The sequence below is a fragment of the Nesoenas mayeri genome (genome assembly GCF_963082525.1).
Source record: "Nesoenas mayeri genome assembly, chromosome: 1".
In the NCBI taxonomy this organism is placed as follows: Eukaryota; Metazoa; Chordata; class Aves; order Columbiformes; family Columbidae; genus Nesoenas; species Nesoenas mayeri.
The window spans coordinates 30686119-30702309 of record NC_137541.1 but is presented as its reverse complement, the minus strand read 5'-3'; the positions used below and the strand labels follow the sequence as shown (position 1 = coordinate 30702309).

The 16191-nt window shown below is 38.3% G+C and overlaps 1 protein-coding gene across 1 annotated transcript in view; it reads right to left on the bottom strand.

Moving 5' to 3' along the window:
• Window positions 1–14054: 14054 nt before the first annotated feature.
• The window catches only part of PNPLA8 (patatin like domain 8, phospholipase A2), a 41045-nt gene continuing 38908 nt past the window's right edge, over window positions 14055–16191 (bottom strand). The window contains exon 10 of the mRNA XM_080352652.1: window positions 14055–15005. Within this exon, the coding sequence (XP_080208778.1) occupies window positions 14731–15005 (275 nt within the window). The 3' untranslated portion in view covers window positions 14055–14730. The remainder of the gene's footprint in view (window positions 15006–16191) is intronic.

The window sequence follows — 16191 nt, the reverse complement described above, 5'->3', positions numbered from 1 at the left end:
CTACAGACACCAGGCAATTTATCCAAGGGACTTCTAAAGTGCTGAATACTAAGAAGCTCCCTTTTAAAAACAGGAGCTTAAAGTCAAGCTTGACCTTATGATTTAACCTGATGCATCTTTCAGCAAAGTGTCTTACAGATTGAGTTTGTCTTTGGTGAGGAGGTTTCCATTATGGAAATGAGCAAGAAAGCTACTCCAAGATTCTCGAAAATGCCTAGTAATAGCTATTAAAGCTATAACTCTTGCTTTAGTGAAACTTTATTCCAGTCCACCAAATGTTCGTGAATTTGTTTATTGAGCATATACATAACATGAATGAACTTAATGATTCACACACAAAAAAATTAAGCATGTATTTGAGTCTTTTCAGGTGACGGAGAAAAAGAGCAAAGTTGGTGAAAGAGTGAGGTCCGCTCCCTTTCCCAACACATAAATATGAATTTTGGTCACATGTCATAAGGCTCAGAATGAAGGAAAGGTTTTGCCTGGGAAACTGAGAAGGAGGAAAGGAAATCTTTGATGGAAAATTACATCAATTAAGTCATTTTGAAGTTATCCTTTAGTCTTGAACTAGAAAACTGCCCAAAGGTCTTTTCTAGTCTGCTTGCTTAAGATAACACCTTATTCTCTATGTCTGTTGGACCTTCTAAGGATGAAATTATTTTTAAATTACAAATGTTTGGATTTCTTGAAGCAATTTAAGTGAGAATATCTCTGGATAAATTGACAGACTCTACTAGGTTCCCAGAGGAAAATCAGCTCATGGTCCTTGTAGCTTTCTGAAGCAGATGACAAACAACAATCAGCTTTATCTTTTTCTGCATAATCAAACATATTACCAAGGTTATCTTGTATTGGTCACCATATCAGGATAGTTATGTATTTTTAAAGGTCAAAAAACCTGTAACTACTTTAACTAAAAGGTTTCACATTTTATGCTTTTATTAAACTTAGACCAAAATACTAAAGAAAATATGATTTCTGGCCCTGAAAATGTATAATTCACACAGGCAAAATGCCCAGGATAGAAGGAAAGAAATACCTGTGCAGTCCATCACCTCAATAACAATGTATACTGTAATGTGGTATGTGAATATTCTCAGCTTTAACTGGTTGTGAGGTTAGTCAATAATTCATGGGGTCTGTCACAGCCCAAGCACCAAATGGTGTTTAGAAGGTATGATTGATGATCACTGCAACAGCTAATCACTAGCCCTTGGGGAAGCTTGGAAGAGAAGCTAAGATCCCATGGGAATGTTCTAGTTGTGATGACTTCTAGGTAGGAATTGGGAATTTAGAAGAGCTCAAGAAATCTGCCCCAGACGAATCAAATACTTTGAAGGACTTGGAAAAAAATTACTGAAAATATTTAATGTGGAACACAACAAATGAATTGAAAACAATATATTCATGTACCACCTGAAATGTATTATGATATATCCACATTTAACAAAATAAAGGAATTTTAAAATTAAAAGATGCTGAGATGTTCTGAATGCTGACAGGTGACATCCTATTGGAAATAATTTTCCCCACGCTTTTGAGATTAAATTGAGGTGCCGCAAACTTACAAAAGTCCTGTTACATGTGCAGGTGGGAGCCTCAGCATCAACAGAAAGAGTACCTTTCTGTTATCCTCTCATTCCTAATAGAAAGTCTCACTGATACATAAGCAGCAAGCAGCTCTATTTAGTTTTAGCATTCTGCCTCTAGCAGGTGAGCTTCTGCCTGTGTTTTTTGCATGTTCTTTGATCATTTTCAACTTGTGGTATACCGGCATAGCACTTCTCAGTAAAGCATCTGAATGCTTCACCATTTCCTCTTTTGCTTGATCTCCTCTAAACCCTTTGCTGCATGGTCCCTGAGCTTTGTTATTTTCCCTTTCTTTTCTGGCAAGAGCTTGTAATTTTCCTTTCACAAACTGAAGGAAAGTGACACAGTTTCTGAGAATACTGGGAATGAGTCTCCTCTAGCTCACTATTTACACTTTGCTGGAAGAACTAGCATCACGGACACCAATTATTGTGAAGTTTGGGTATCATATTCCATCTACATGCTGTATCTCACTCAAATACATGAAAAACTTTCGTTAATAATGTATGATCCCTGGTGTTCACAGTTTCCTTTCACTGGAAGTGAGGCCTTTTCCAGTTCACATTTAAGATCATCAGTCTTTCATTCTGTAAGTACCCTTGCTCCTTCCAAATTGCTCAGGCAGGGCTCACATTTCAAGGAATATCACTCACCTCCTCCAGTGCTGGAACCCACTTCCCTGCTTGCTGTGATGCTGACTGCTTCATGAGTCCCACAGTTTCCTCAGCTCAGGAGTTCCCTTTAATATTTTCAAAACCTGCAGAAGCAAATTTAGTATAGTTACCAGCTATATGCCCTCAAATCAGAGGCTGAAGTGACAGAGTGCAGACTGCAATATTTTATCACCAATAGTAGTGCAAAGAAGTTTCAGTGGTTTACTCAAACTGAGTAATACCAACTGAATTTTTCATTTCTTTAATAATAAAGGCAGAGTGTAAGCAAGCCTAAAAACATTAAGCATACAGTTTTGTTGCTCTGCGGTGCTGTAAATCCCAACTGGTGACAACCAATGTGGTTAATGGGCTAGCACTAGCCCTCACAGGTGTAGCTAGTGGACTCTGATGCCCACAGCTTCAGACAAGGTGGGTCAACCAACCTTAGGAGAGGTGGTGGAAACCTGTGGGACTGATTCCCTGACCTTTAAAGCTAGTGCTGTCCCTAAAATGGAGCCAAGAGAATGCCTGTACTCCTTCCAGGGAACTTGCAACTGGGTGTGGATAGATGCAAGTTTTTTCTGTATGTGTGCATGCACCTGTTCACTGTTTTCCACTACCATGGATCACAGAAACAGCTTTAAGTCTGAGTTCCTTATATACATAATTACACTAAGTAACCATTTTATTCAGCACATTCAATAATAATTTGCATATTTTATATATGAATAATCTGCAATCAATACACAAATGAAGTGGTGGCTTACTGTTTCAATCTGTGCCTTCAAGCCAAGTAGATTAATCTGTCAGCTGGATTTCTCTTCAAAAACATGGTATTTATTACCTGTGACATCAAGCTCTGTTTTTCTGCTAACCTCTACTTATTTTCTGAAGCTATTTTTTTGTTGTTGCGATTAGGGAGGGATTTTCTACTATACCCAAAATCAATCCCTTGGCACCATCTATGATGTGTTATTTTAGATATGTAATAATGATTTTCTCATTTCTCTAATAATCTGTTGTTCTCAGAAACATTTGTGCTCCAGTCAAAGGGTTAGAAATGCTGTGACAGTGACATTTTTGAGCAAGAGATACAAGGCTATTCTTTTTTATTTTTACTGTAACATTTTTATCATTCTTTGTTCTATGGCACAAATTCAAGAAGTAACATGAGAGCTCTCTTAGGCAAGTACACTGTTGTCCAGAAATAAACAGAGAAAAAAGTTGAGCACAAAGACTGTTCTATAAGCCATTTAACAATAGTTTATAACAGGAGCATTAGTTTTCAAAATTAGGCATGTTATCATTAAAGGCAGTACTTTAAAACACAGCATTAGGGGTACTGGGGTGTCAAAGTTCAAACCAGACATAGGCAAGCTCACAGGGCAGAGCTAAAAATAATGGAGTTCTTCAGAATGTGGAACGATGACATAGAAAAAATTTGATCTTTTACAGGAAAGAGAGGACATCTTGAAGCCATACTCGGGTAGGAATTTGTATGGAAATGCTGTCATATCTTTCGTCCCTAATGAAGTAAACCTAGACCTTGATTCACAACAGCTATTGTTCTAGCCCTTGAAAGCAATATGAGAGTAAGGAAAGATGACTTTTCGGACTTGTGAAATCCTAGACATCTTCGCAGAGATGTGGAAAAGTGGATGCAGCTGAGTGCACAGCTGATTCCTTGTCAACATTTACCATGACATCTTGTTTTAGTAATGACAGACACATATGCATAGAGAGTAGATACACTGCTCTGACACATATACCTGAATAAAAGCTCAAAGATGTAAGATACTGACATCGAGCCTCCTGTGATCTGATTTCTTGACCTTCACAGTAGGTGACTGAAGATAAGAGGCTAACAGTAAAATATAGACTAGCTGTAGCAGGTATTGTTTAATTCAAGCTAAACGAAGGCTGCAGTGCTATATCTCTGTAAAGATATTTGAGCTTGTCTGCATCAGATTAGAAAATCAACTACATTCAACCATTTTCTAATCTGCTGTTTACTGTTGTGGAGAAGGGGTTTATGAGATGCAAGGTGTTTGTTTTTACAAACACAGTCTATCAGAGTGATTCGCCTTCTGAAGAAGCTCATTTTTCTTGTTTCTTTTTAGGTAACTAGAGAAGAAAAGCTGTTCCGGAGCTGTCATGATAAACAAAGTGCATTCTCCTGAGCACCTACTTAGAGGTTTGGTTCACTACTTTGTACAGGCTTTGGGTCTACTTTGTGGTTTAACCCCAGCTCGAAACTAAGCCCCACACAGCTGCTCACTCACTACCCACCACCCCTCTGGTGGGATGGGGAGAGAACTGGAAGAGTAAAAGTGAGAAAACTCGTGAGTTGAGATAAAGACAATTTAGTAGGTAGAGAGAAAGCCGCGTACACAAGCAAAGCAAAATAACGAATTCATTCACTACTTCCCATGTGCAGGCAGGTGTTCAGCCATCTCCTGGACAGCAGGGCTGCATCACACATAACTGTTATGTGGGAAGGCAAACACTGTCACTCCAAATGTCCCCCCTTCCGTCTTCTTCCACCAGCTCTATATGCTGAGCGTGACATCACATGGTGTGGAATATCCCTTTGGTCAGTTGGAGTCAGCTGTCCCAGCTGTGTCCCCTCCCAACTTCTTGTGCACCCCCAGCCCCCTCACTGGTGGGGTGGAGTGAGAAGCAGAAGAAGCCTTGACTCTGTGTGAGCACTGCTCAACAGTAACTGAAACATCCCTGTGTTATCAACACCGTTTCCAGCGCAAATCTAAAACACAGCCCCACAGTAGCTACTGTGAAGGAAATTAACTATATCCTTGCTAAAATCATCACATTCATGTAGTTTCAGATTCCTTCATTCCCTAGCATGCCTCTGGCACCACCCATAGTGATACTGCTACGTGTGTGTCTCAAGAACTCCCAACTCAAGTCTGGGAGCCATGTTCCTCTCATTCACATCACCTTATGTGGTCTGCGGTGATCTGCGACTGCCAGCATATATTCCTTGCCACTGCCATAGTGCATGCTTTTGATTACATAGGTGGAACACCTCTGCAAAACCATGGAAGCACAGGCACATATTTGGACTAGTCACATTTTTCTAGAGCCAACAGAAGAGTGTCCTCTGACATGATAGAAAACTTGACATTTGCAATAGCAGCCTGCCTATCCCCTTGTCAACCCCTGATGACAATCAAAAGTCACGTAAGTGGCTTGTAGGGTTAGCAGAGCAGCATCCATGCTTATCCTTTGGCTTCCTCAGAAGACATCCTCCCTTCCTCACATGCCTGAAAACCTGCCCTGACACTCCTCAGCCCAACACTGAATCTAGCTTGGAAACTTCGTTGTCTCATTGTACAGTAGATTCCTTCGGGACAGAAGGTTGACATGGGAATCTTCTTTTGAGGAACTGTCCCAGGCAGAAAGGAGAAGGCTTGGCACCATCTGCATGTTAAGAATAACTCTCTGGCCATTTCACAAACAACCCTATATGTCAGCTGGGCACTTGATACCAGATCTGTTGGATGCTCTTCATAGAAAAGGTTGCCAGAACAAGGTACCTACTGTCAGCTGGAATTTATCTGCTCTGGGGACTCCACACCTCTGAAGTGTTTTTGCAATGGGGAACTTACCATGGGCACCTTCTGCAGAGGGACCTCTTGACACTTTCGTAATGCCTTTAGGGTTTGGCAGTCTAAGCTGAACTGGAAATCAAACATTCCCATTTTGGAGATATGAGAAATAGTCCTTTCTAGTGTTTTTAGTGGCTTTGAGCTCACTGTGGGCTGTTGTGACCATGGAGTATTGTTTTCTGAGGCCTGGCTGCAAGAGCTGCTTCTTTACAAATAGCTCTTGTGAAGGAGGAAAGCAAAGGCATTGTGCCCTGGACAGTAATAATGATCTAAGTCTTCTTCCTCATTATCTCCAGAAGGAAAGAGGAGTATCTTTTTCTGTGTGCTTTGATTGTGTAAAGGCCTGACTGGTCAGAGTAGTGACTAATATGAAGTGGCTACAGCTCTGATGTGAAGGAGGAGAATATTCGCTGAATAACCGCTGGGCACCCGCCTGCAGCTGCCGCAGCCTCCCCGTGACAGAGCGACAGAGCGGCCGTGCAGCAGGTGCTGTGTCCTGGGTGTGCCACAGGGACAAGACCTGACAAAAGACGGTAGCAACCCCTCCGTTTTGATCTAATCCACGCTTCTGGAAATGAGCCTCCTTTTTTAATAGTATTTGTTTTAATATGATGCACCTGCTGTAAATGTATGGGTTTGAAAAGAGATGATGTTTACCTGGGAGACTGCAGTGTTCTGAGTCCTGAATAATATATAAGAAAAAGCTTTCCTTTTCTCAAAGTCTGAAGTGAATGCATCCTACAGGCAAGATATAAAACACATAGGAACAGCATCATGCTGGAATTTATTGGTTTTTTTTGGTTTTTTTTTTTTTTTTACCGTCTCTAATAGATACAACCATTTATATACATATACATATATATATGAATCTATGCAATAAACAGCTGTGCAGAGCTCACTTGCTTCCTGACAATCTCATCTAAGCTTTCCTTACTGATCTGCAGCTCTTCCCAGGGATTTATGACATATCTAGAGCAAATTATTTAAAACTCAGTCTGCTATAGAAATATTATTGTCTTTCCTGCTGTATTTATACCCAGATTTGTCTCAGTATTGTTAAGACCTGCTTGGTGATCGTTTTAAGTCTAATATTTAGCAAGAAATAAACCAGCTAGAATAGACACAATGCTCAAGTTCTGAAGTTATTACATGCTTGTGTGTTAGTAAACTTGGTAAAGTAATGCTTTGAAGTCACGTTTAGCAGTGCCAATGGTTTTGTCCTTTGACTCCACATTTTAAGCAGTACCTGAGATATCTGTCTTTTCTTGTAGGGAGTAGAAATATTCCCTACTCAACTTTTAAACTCTCAAACATTCCTGCTTTTTTTTTTTTTTTTGCTTTTTTTTTCCCCCCCTTTCTCTACAATGTATCTCTTGTCATTTCGTTGTAAAAGGATGCCATGGCTGCCTGACTTGCCTGCCTGAAGATTTCTTCAAATGAGGTGCACAAATGGACAGGACATGAAAGGACTGTATTTCTGGTTTCTACAGAGCAGCCAGTGAGAAAGCAGGGAACAGCAGTTTTGCTGAGATTACGCCCAAGAACACAGACTGGGTTTTTAAGAAATGACTTTTTGGGGGTTGCTATCAACATTTTGAGACATTCTGGAAGACTCCCTGTAATATTATTGTGCTTATTATTATTTAATTATAAAATGATGGTGTGAGCACAAAAAGCTGTTCCTTTTCCAATTTACAAGGTTTTGAAAAACAAACAAAAAAAAGCTTTTCAGTGCTAAAATACTACGTTTGTTGAACTCGGCATTTGCACTTCAATGGTATTAATAATCTGTCCAGGTTGTCTCTGTGGTTTTGCATGAAAATGCTCTATTACAGCTTCTTTCTGAAAGGTAAAGATTTCAAAATGCTACTCTGTATTTTTCCTGCTATTGCAACTATATGGTGAAATAGCCATTAATTATACTGTTACGAGAAACCAATAAACTAAATTAAATTAAATTAAATTAAATTAATTAAACTAAATTTTAAATAAAAAGGAAAATTGCATTGCTACTGAAGATTTAACATGCATTACCAGGGATATAAGTACTGGAGTATTTCACTGTTTGATGATGATGATGATCAATTTTATTTATTATAATTTTTATATTATGCTGAAAATTGCTAGTAGTTCCTCCTTACTAAAGTCTGCCAATTTTACTGAAATAAATAATAGCATTGTCTTTGTTAAACCTTGAAGAAAGAACAATTAAGAATAATTGTTCTCATTGTATAAGTTATATAAGCTGCAAACAGTGAAGAGCATCAGCAAAGTATTGGACCGGGTGTCCCACTGGGATTACCTGGTGTGTACCAGGAGCAGATGTGGCTGCAGGTGTGGGAATGAGGAGGATGAGCAGAGAATAGGGGAACTGAGAGGCTGCAGCCTCTTGAGTTCACACCCCAGTGATGTGGGGCTGGAGCAAGGACAGAGCCTATTCATCTTGTTCCTACAGAGTCTGAGGAAGAGGCATCTGGCATGCTTATTTTTAATTGTAAACAAATAGGATTACACTAAGAATGTACCTTATTGTCCCTCAAATGGGACATTCTGCAAGGTTTGAAAATTTGACTCACTCTTTAAGCAACAGTGCAAAAAAACCCCAAATGGTTTTGCCTTCTTGGCTTATGTAGTTGAGTGTAAAAGACTGTGGGCTTATATCACAGCTGTGCCTGGGAGCACAGTCCTTAAGCAGAAAGAGGAAACCTTAACACAACCTCTCCTGCAACAAATTGTTTGTATTTAATACTTGTCATTTTGAGAACCGTCCTTTAATGGAAGAAAATCAGCACTATTCGTTGACCAAGCAGCATACAAGTATTTTAATCTCTGATGAAAAATTAATGGTGCCAATGAGCAGTAAGCACACACCAGATTTTTTCCTTCACCTGTCATGTGTCTTGTATTACTTCAGCCTCCATCAGCTCCCTTTACCAGCTAGGCAAGGAAAGTGAAATAAATGAAATGCTCTCTAAGTGATGGATCAAAGACAAGATATAACTCTCATCTGTCAGGCCTAATGAGGAGGAGCTGCTAGAAGCTTCCATAAACCTATATGGATTCTGTTTTATACAAGGGCTTAACGAGTTCTTACCTGCCACATAGGATAGAAGAGATTCAGTTGGCCATGGGGACTGTAGCCGTTCTCATAGTGCATTATAGAACCCCATTCATGAGCTCAGTTTTTAAAACTTACACTAAACCAGTTTCTTTTCCTCCGTTAGTTCACTGTATAGCTATTCTGTAACCTTGCTCCTCAGCAGTTTAGCATCTTTTTACTTTCTGGCTAGATTTATTTCTGGTCAGTTTGAGCACCTTTGGTTTCATGCAAAGTGTTGTCCTTTAGCTTGCTCTTTTCCTTCTTCAAGTATTTTTAAACAGCAGCGTGTATCCTCCTTCCAGCCCTTGTTTTGTCAGACAAAACAAACCATGCTCTCTTAATCTTCCCTTTGGCAGCCCTTCTTTGCATCTGTTTTAGCCTGAATATCTCTTTCTCTAATAGCAGTGATCAAATCTATAATTATATTCAACTGCTGTTGCCTGTGCCTTGTGCAATAGAACCAGTATCTTCATATCACTGCTGGAATGGACACTGACAGGAAATATCCTAAAATCAGTGATCACACTTCAACATTTAATAGTTTTATTTTCTTTCCTGTGATAATGAACCCCCCTTCAGTTAAGATCTCCTTCTGCATAGATAATTACAAACTAAGAGATGACCTGGAGGCATTTTGTCTTTGTGACTTTAAATAAAAGCAGATTATTTTATGTTTATAGAATTTCTTTTCCTGGTCTGGACTCTTTCTTCCCACCTTTCAAAATCAGAGCAAGAATGTTATGTTAATTTTGCAAAGATTCTACATTATCATTTTCTAAATGAAAACATGAACTTCCTCATTTTCTTTCCAGGATGCCAACTTGGTACATTTTCATATGGGAATGCTCCTCTGGGCAGACAAGCCTTGTTGTCCTCCTTGGCTTTAAGAGTAACCTGAAATGGTTATTTACTATCTTCTTGTGATTTCTTATTATAGATTCAAAATTCATATTGATATCTATTTTTTTCAGGTTTGTTCACATTTTCCTAGCTAAGACATTCTTTGATGCATTGATGCACATCCTTATTTTTGTGGTTGTGACTGTTGACTCAGTTTCAGTTTGCTGAGTGGGTAACAGCACAGCATTCCCAGCAGTACTTATTCAAAGCAGGATTCCTTTAATGTGATGTTCTGCATTAGATTATTTCTTCTCCCTTTGTTAATTTCACATTTCACAGAGGCACTTTTTTCATTCTAGCCAATACTCAAATTCATGCTGCACTGAAATCCTATCATTAGAAGTATTCATGATCTCTCCTAGTTTCACCTGGGAAGAGGTTCTTCAATCCATCCAAATGATTAGTTAACATATGCTAATATTTGACCAAGCACTAATCCCTCTGCTTCCTATCAATAAACCTCCTTAATTTAAAATTCTTTTTCCTTATTTAGCCAGTTCTGATTCCTCTACAGTTCTCCTTATTCCATTTTCTTCTACTAAACTATCATGTGGGATTCCATACCTAATGGCACAATAAACCTCCTGAAAATAGTTTTCCTTTATTCACAGTGCTGTAGCAACACATACATGATAGCTGGGATTCCTTGCAAACTGCTAATATTTTTTTTGAACTAATTACAGCTAGAGTGATAAAACTGTTGCATCTGCACATTTTAAAGTGGTTTAGAGGGGAGAGCAAACTCCTAATTACTGCCTGATAGACAGTCCAGCACTTGCAACACTGAGGATCAAAGAGTTGAGTTTGAAAGGATTCAATAAATGCATCTTGTGAATTTATACACACAGTGGCCTCAAACAGTCTGAATTAATTACTCCATAGCTTAAAAGTCACACCTAAGAAAAAATATTGTTACAGCAATAGAGGAAAAAAAAGTGAATTACTATAGTAGCATCCATCAAAAAGCAGTGTAATCTCAAATCCAGATCTTGCCCTAAAATAAACTCCTCTTTTCCTCTGCTTGAGACAGCAAAATGTTAAAAAATAGCAATACATTTAAACTGAAACAGATCCTCTTCTAAAATGACCCTGATTTAAATACAGCTTTTTCTTCTTGCTTTTTATATACAGTCTTGACCTCACTGGTTTAAGAAGTATCATTTTTTTTACCCTCGCCAGTCACAAGCATGAGCTGGTGTTTCATGAGAGATTTACCTAGTGGTGTTGCTGTCACGTATCTTTACACGCATGTGCTCCATCTCAGATATTAGTATTTGTGTAACTCAGAACCAGACTTCCTTTAGTGCAAACCAAAGATTAAAGTCAAGTTTTAGAGAGGTCTAACATGCAGCCCATGCACTTCTCATGTCTCAGTCTGTGGGCTGAAGCTGCACACTCTGGGATTTTGCAGAAAGCAATCAGCTGCAAGTACCATGTTGCAAGGACCCTTTCGAGGGTGAAACGGCACTTGCCTTCACACTCCTGTAAGCTGATTAAATGCATGTCTGTAAATCCACTTGGAAAGGCCATGTCAAGTAACACAGAGACAAGACAGATGTCTTAGCAAGTATATTGCCATTTTTAAATATGGGATATTCAAAGTCAGCCAAATGGCTGCACTTATCAGCCTAGAGCATGTTTAATGTAGTCCTCTGGAAGGTGGATTAGAAAAGCTAAGGCTCTGTACAAAACGACTTGTTGGTTGGTTGGTTGGTTGTTTTCAACAGAGTGGTGGTGGAAGCTTTTTAGGCAGCTCAAAAAAACCTAGAAATAATGTGATACTTTACTAAAGCTAGTTTGAGATATTCTGTACTGATTCAAAAGGTCTGTAGCTTTCCTGGTTTACATTCTCTAATCAGCTCCTAGTATAATACCTTTTTCCACGAGAAGTGTACAGAGTATTCAGAAAACTTCTCAATGAAGAAAAATTATTGCTTTATGGCAAAGAGAAACAACAATCCACCTGCATCGCTTAGTCCAGTATATGCACTTAGCCCACTGTCTGAACATTAGTAACTCACAGGTTTTATTTGTATAAAAATTAAATGGAAATGTTACCACTTTTTTCACTACAGATAAGTGTTTTCTTAAATAAATGCTTATCCCAAAAAGCTATGATTGGAAACCTATGAATTCAGAATAATGCCTTTGATAGTCTTATGGATGATGCTGTGACTTTTCCTTTACCAGGGGAGGAAGAAGTGTATTATGTATGTTGTTACATGAAATTATCCCCCATTGTCTATTTTGATTTAAGATGCTGGCAACAGAGCATCTGTATAAGATGCCTTGATCAGAAGACAGACATTTTTAAAATATGCTTAAACTATCTCACACTGATGGGAGAGGCTTGATCTCTTGTTATTCTTTTACTCAGTTCCTAGTAATTGGCATGAAGAGGGGAAGTTGTACCAAGATCGTAAAACTGTCCTTTTTAGTATTTTTATTGCCCTATTCAAGGAAGTACTTTTGGTGTTCATCGTTGTAGAAACAAAGCAGGGGGCAGAATGAACATTCTTTCACTTCTTATCTTTACATTGCTGTAGCTTTTTAACTTTTTGTTTCTTCTCTTTCACTTCCCAATGTACTGAATGACAAAGGCCTTTTTAGTCCTTATGCATCTAGAAATTGTTTGCACTGGAAACAATTTAAAAACCTGAAGGCTACAGCTTACATACCAATGAGACTTATTAACTTCCCTGGCACAAACAAGCCAGAGAACAGAGGGAGCACCAGAAAAGCATGAATGTCTGAGTAAAATGACACAGGTAAAAATTAAAAATACATCAGATTTAAAAAATAATAGCCCAATCAAATGTTTTCTTGCACCATCACAGAATACTATTTCACAATTCTTAAGATAACAAAGCATCTCAGATGTCTTCCTCCAAGTCTCTTTCCAAAGGGAGCCTCATATCATTTTCAGTGATTTGAGACAAGTACAGAAGGTGACTATCAAAGTAAATGTCATTTATAGCAGATAATGCAATGGCAGGTGATTAGTCCTGAAAGGCAAACTGACAAATGCACTTTTTTGTGAAACTGAATGTTTTATCTACTACATAAAACATACCTTTTATCTAATAATTATTTTCATGTACTGTAGCTGCCCACTAAGAGGCAAAAACTCACCCAGAAATCTATGAAATGATCGTATTAATGGGCATGTGCCCAACCTGTGACAGTGACTGTGTCTAACTCAAATGTCACTACAGTCATACCGTGTCTAAGAACTCACATGTACCTTCCTGTTGTTGAAAATACCATTTCATTGACATACTATAATGTCTGTGCTGGTTTTGCCTGAAATAGAATTAGTTTTCTTCCTAGTAGCCAGCAGAGTGCTGTGTTGTGAATTTATGTTGAAAACAGTGTTGATAACACAGGGATGTTTCAGTTACTGCTGAGCAGCGCTTACAGAGTCAAGGCCTTTTCTGCTCCTCACCCCACCCCACCAGTGAGTGGGCTGAGGGTGCACAAGAAATCTGGAGGGAAAACAGCTGTGACAGCTGACCCCAACTGACCAACAGGATATTCCACACCATATAACATCACATTCAGCATATATTTTGGGGGAAGAAGGAGGAAGAGAGGACATTCAGAGAGATGGTGTTTGTCTTCCCAAGTAACCATTACACATGATGCAGCCCTGCTGTCCAGGAGATGGCTGAACACCTGCCTGCCCGTGGGAAGTAGCGGATTAATTCCTTGTTTTGCTTTGCTTGCATGCACGGCCTTTGCCTATTAAACTGTTCTTATCTCAACCCACAAGTTTTCTCGCTTTTCCGATTGTCTCCTCTATCCCACCAGAGAGGGGAACGAGGGAGCAGCTGTGTGGGGCTTAGTTGCTGGCTGGGGTTAAACCACGACAACATCATAGTTCACCACACCACCCTTCCTGACATAAGCAGAAAGCTGCAAAGGAATGAGTAGTAAGATCATAGTGAGCTAAATGTAACTTCACAACTCAAAGTAATTTCAAGAGGATGCATATATGAAAGTTAAAAAGACAAAGAAAATGCATAATTTATTATTTCATGCATCAACTGCTAATTTTTTTCTCAGCCAGATACACCTGAAGTTTGTTATCCAAACCCAAAGCTTCTGTAGTAAGTTTTGAAGTCACTTAACAAGTAAACTAATTCAAGATTTTGTTTTCTTCATCCTGTGACAAGAATAGCTGCTCAAGTGAAGGTTTGGGGCTTGGGATTATTTTCAAATCATGAATTAACCAATCTGAAGTTATCCTGATAAAAACAATAAGCAGCGAGTCCTTAAAATATCAGTTAATTTTTATAATTTAATTTGCCATTTGTAGTCATCCAAACATCTTACTCAATACTGTTAAATACAAAACCCACTGAAAATTAGAATTTATATGTTATCTTTCAAATGTAAAAGTGCAATTAACATGGGCAAATTTTTTTTAGGAACATTACATTTCTATGAAGTTCACTGGCTATATAAGAGCCTAACAGTTATATTGGCTACACTAATGTGAATGAAGATTTTATTTTATGTTGATTTTGAATAAGCCTGGAAGCTGAAGTTTTACAGTCGCCATAATTATGGTATATACATCCAAAAATGCAGAACACAATTGTTTTCATAATTTTCAGTTTTACAGACTTTAACAAAGTAGAGCAACAGTAAGATCCATAAAGTTCAAAAAATTAACACCATAAAACCTTGTATGAATTAAGTGTGCACAAAAGAGCCATCCTGAATTGCTTCTCCAGAATTCTGGCAACTTTCTAAAGATGTCATTTACCCCAAATAAACCTTTTTCCTTTACAGTACTGAATGGATTTTCTGGTACAAGATTTACATTTATGATGTTTCATGCATTCCATATTCACAACTTGGAAAGAAAAGGAAGGCCTTCATACATGTCAGCCTTTAATCTTAGCCAGTCCTGAAGTCTGTGCAAAGCTGATTTTTCCTGTGTTAATATTTTTGCGGCTTTTCTCAGTTTTTCTTCATTTCGTTCTAAATAACGAATTCCATCTGTCTGCAGCTGATTTAGTTTCTCTTTACGACTTTCATCCAGGGGTATGTCTTCATGCATAAGAGGGTTAAATCTGAAGTAAGTATCTGGAGGCAACAGTGCATCCAGCATAGTGTGAACTTCTGTATTGAAAACAAATAAAGGAAACAGTTATATTTATAAGAGACAAACAGTCCTAAAGTCTCTGAACAACAAGTGCTCTGGAGTGACACAGTAAGTGTAAATACATGCTGCTTTGCTGAGTAAATGTTTTTCCACTATTGCCTTATCAAAATCCCTTTCACATTAGAAGGTTTGCAAATGACCCTGCAGCTCTGTTTACCAGGGAGAACTTAATGTTTTATTCTAAGACAACTTCACTGGTACGACAATTAAGAAGGCTTTGCAGCCATCCAGATTTTTAATTACATTCACATTCCATTCCTTTGCAAATGAGAGCATATTCTGAAGAGCAGGAATGTAACTTATGTACTCCCATTTAACATACACATGATTTGTTACAGTAGTACTAATGGAAGTAGGTATCATGAAACCCACACCTGTATCATCTTCTCTAATCCCAGAGACTGCAGTAAAAAGTATGTTGTTTTAAAGCTTTCTTTTGTTTGCAACTGATTATTTTTTATACATTACTAGAGATACTGAGTTTGAATTTACACTTCATTTAATTTGAAGTGCTCATGTTAAATATAACAGTTCAGTTAACTAGTACAATAATAAATTAGCTATGCAATGTATTTAGATGTCCCTCTCTCCTCTTCCTTTTTCCCTCTCTTTTATAACCTATTTTCTCTCTTCTTTTAAATCTTTTCTATTGATTGGTTCCCTTAAAATTCCATTTCCATTACTTATTTTATCTTTTATTCTCTTATTTCCATCATCTTTGCATTCTTACCACACTTCCCCATTCTTTTTCTGCCATATAAAGAACAAAATCTAAAGTGAAAAAAACATCATGGGTAAGACCACAGCAAAAGACTCTTGTTATCGTGTAATCTTCTCTGCTTGGTCTGTCCTCCTGTAAATTCCTCTGCTGTGTCTCTGTTCTTGTCCCATCACATCCAGTCTTTCTTGCCCTGTTTAATACTCTTCCCTTTTTCCTTCCCATTTGCTCAAATCTACTGTCCCCTTTTTCCATTTCCATTTCCTCTCCTTTGGTCTCCACAATGAACTTTCCTCCTTTTCCCCATCAAATTTCTTGCCTGATTTTTCAGCTGCAATGAAACTTCTCCTTCCCTTGATAGAAAGTGGACACACCTCTCTTTCTCACAATTCTCACTGCCTTTCCTGCAATTGTGCAAATTGTGT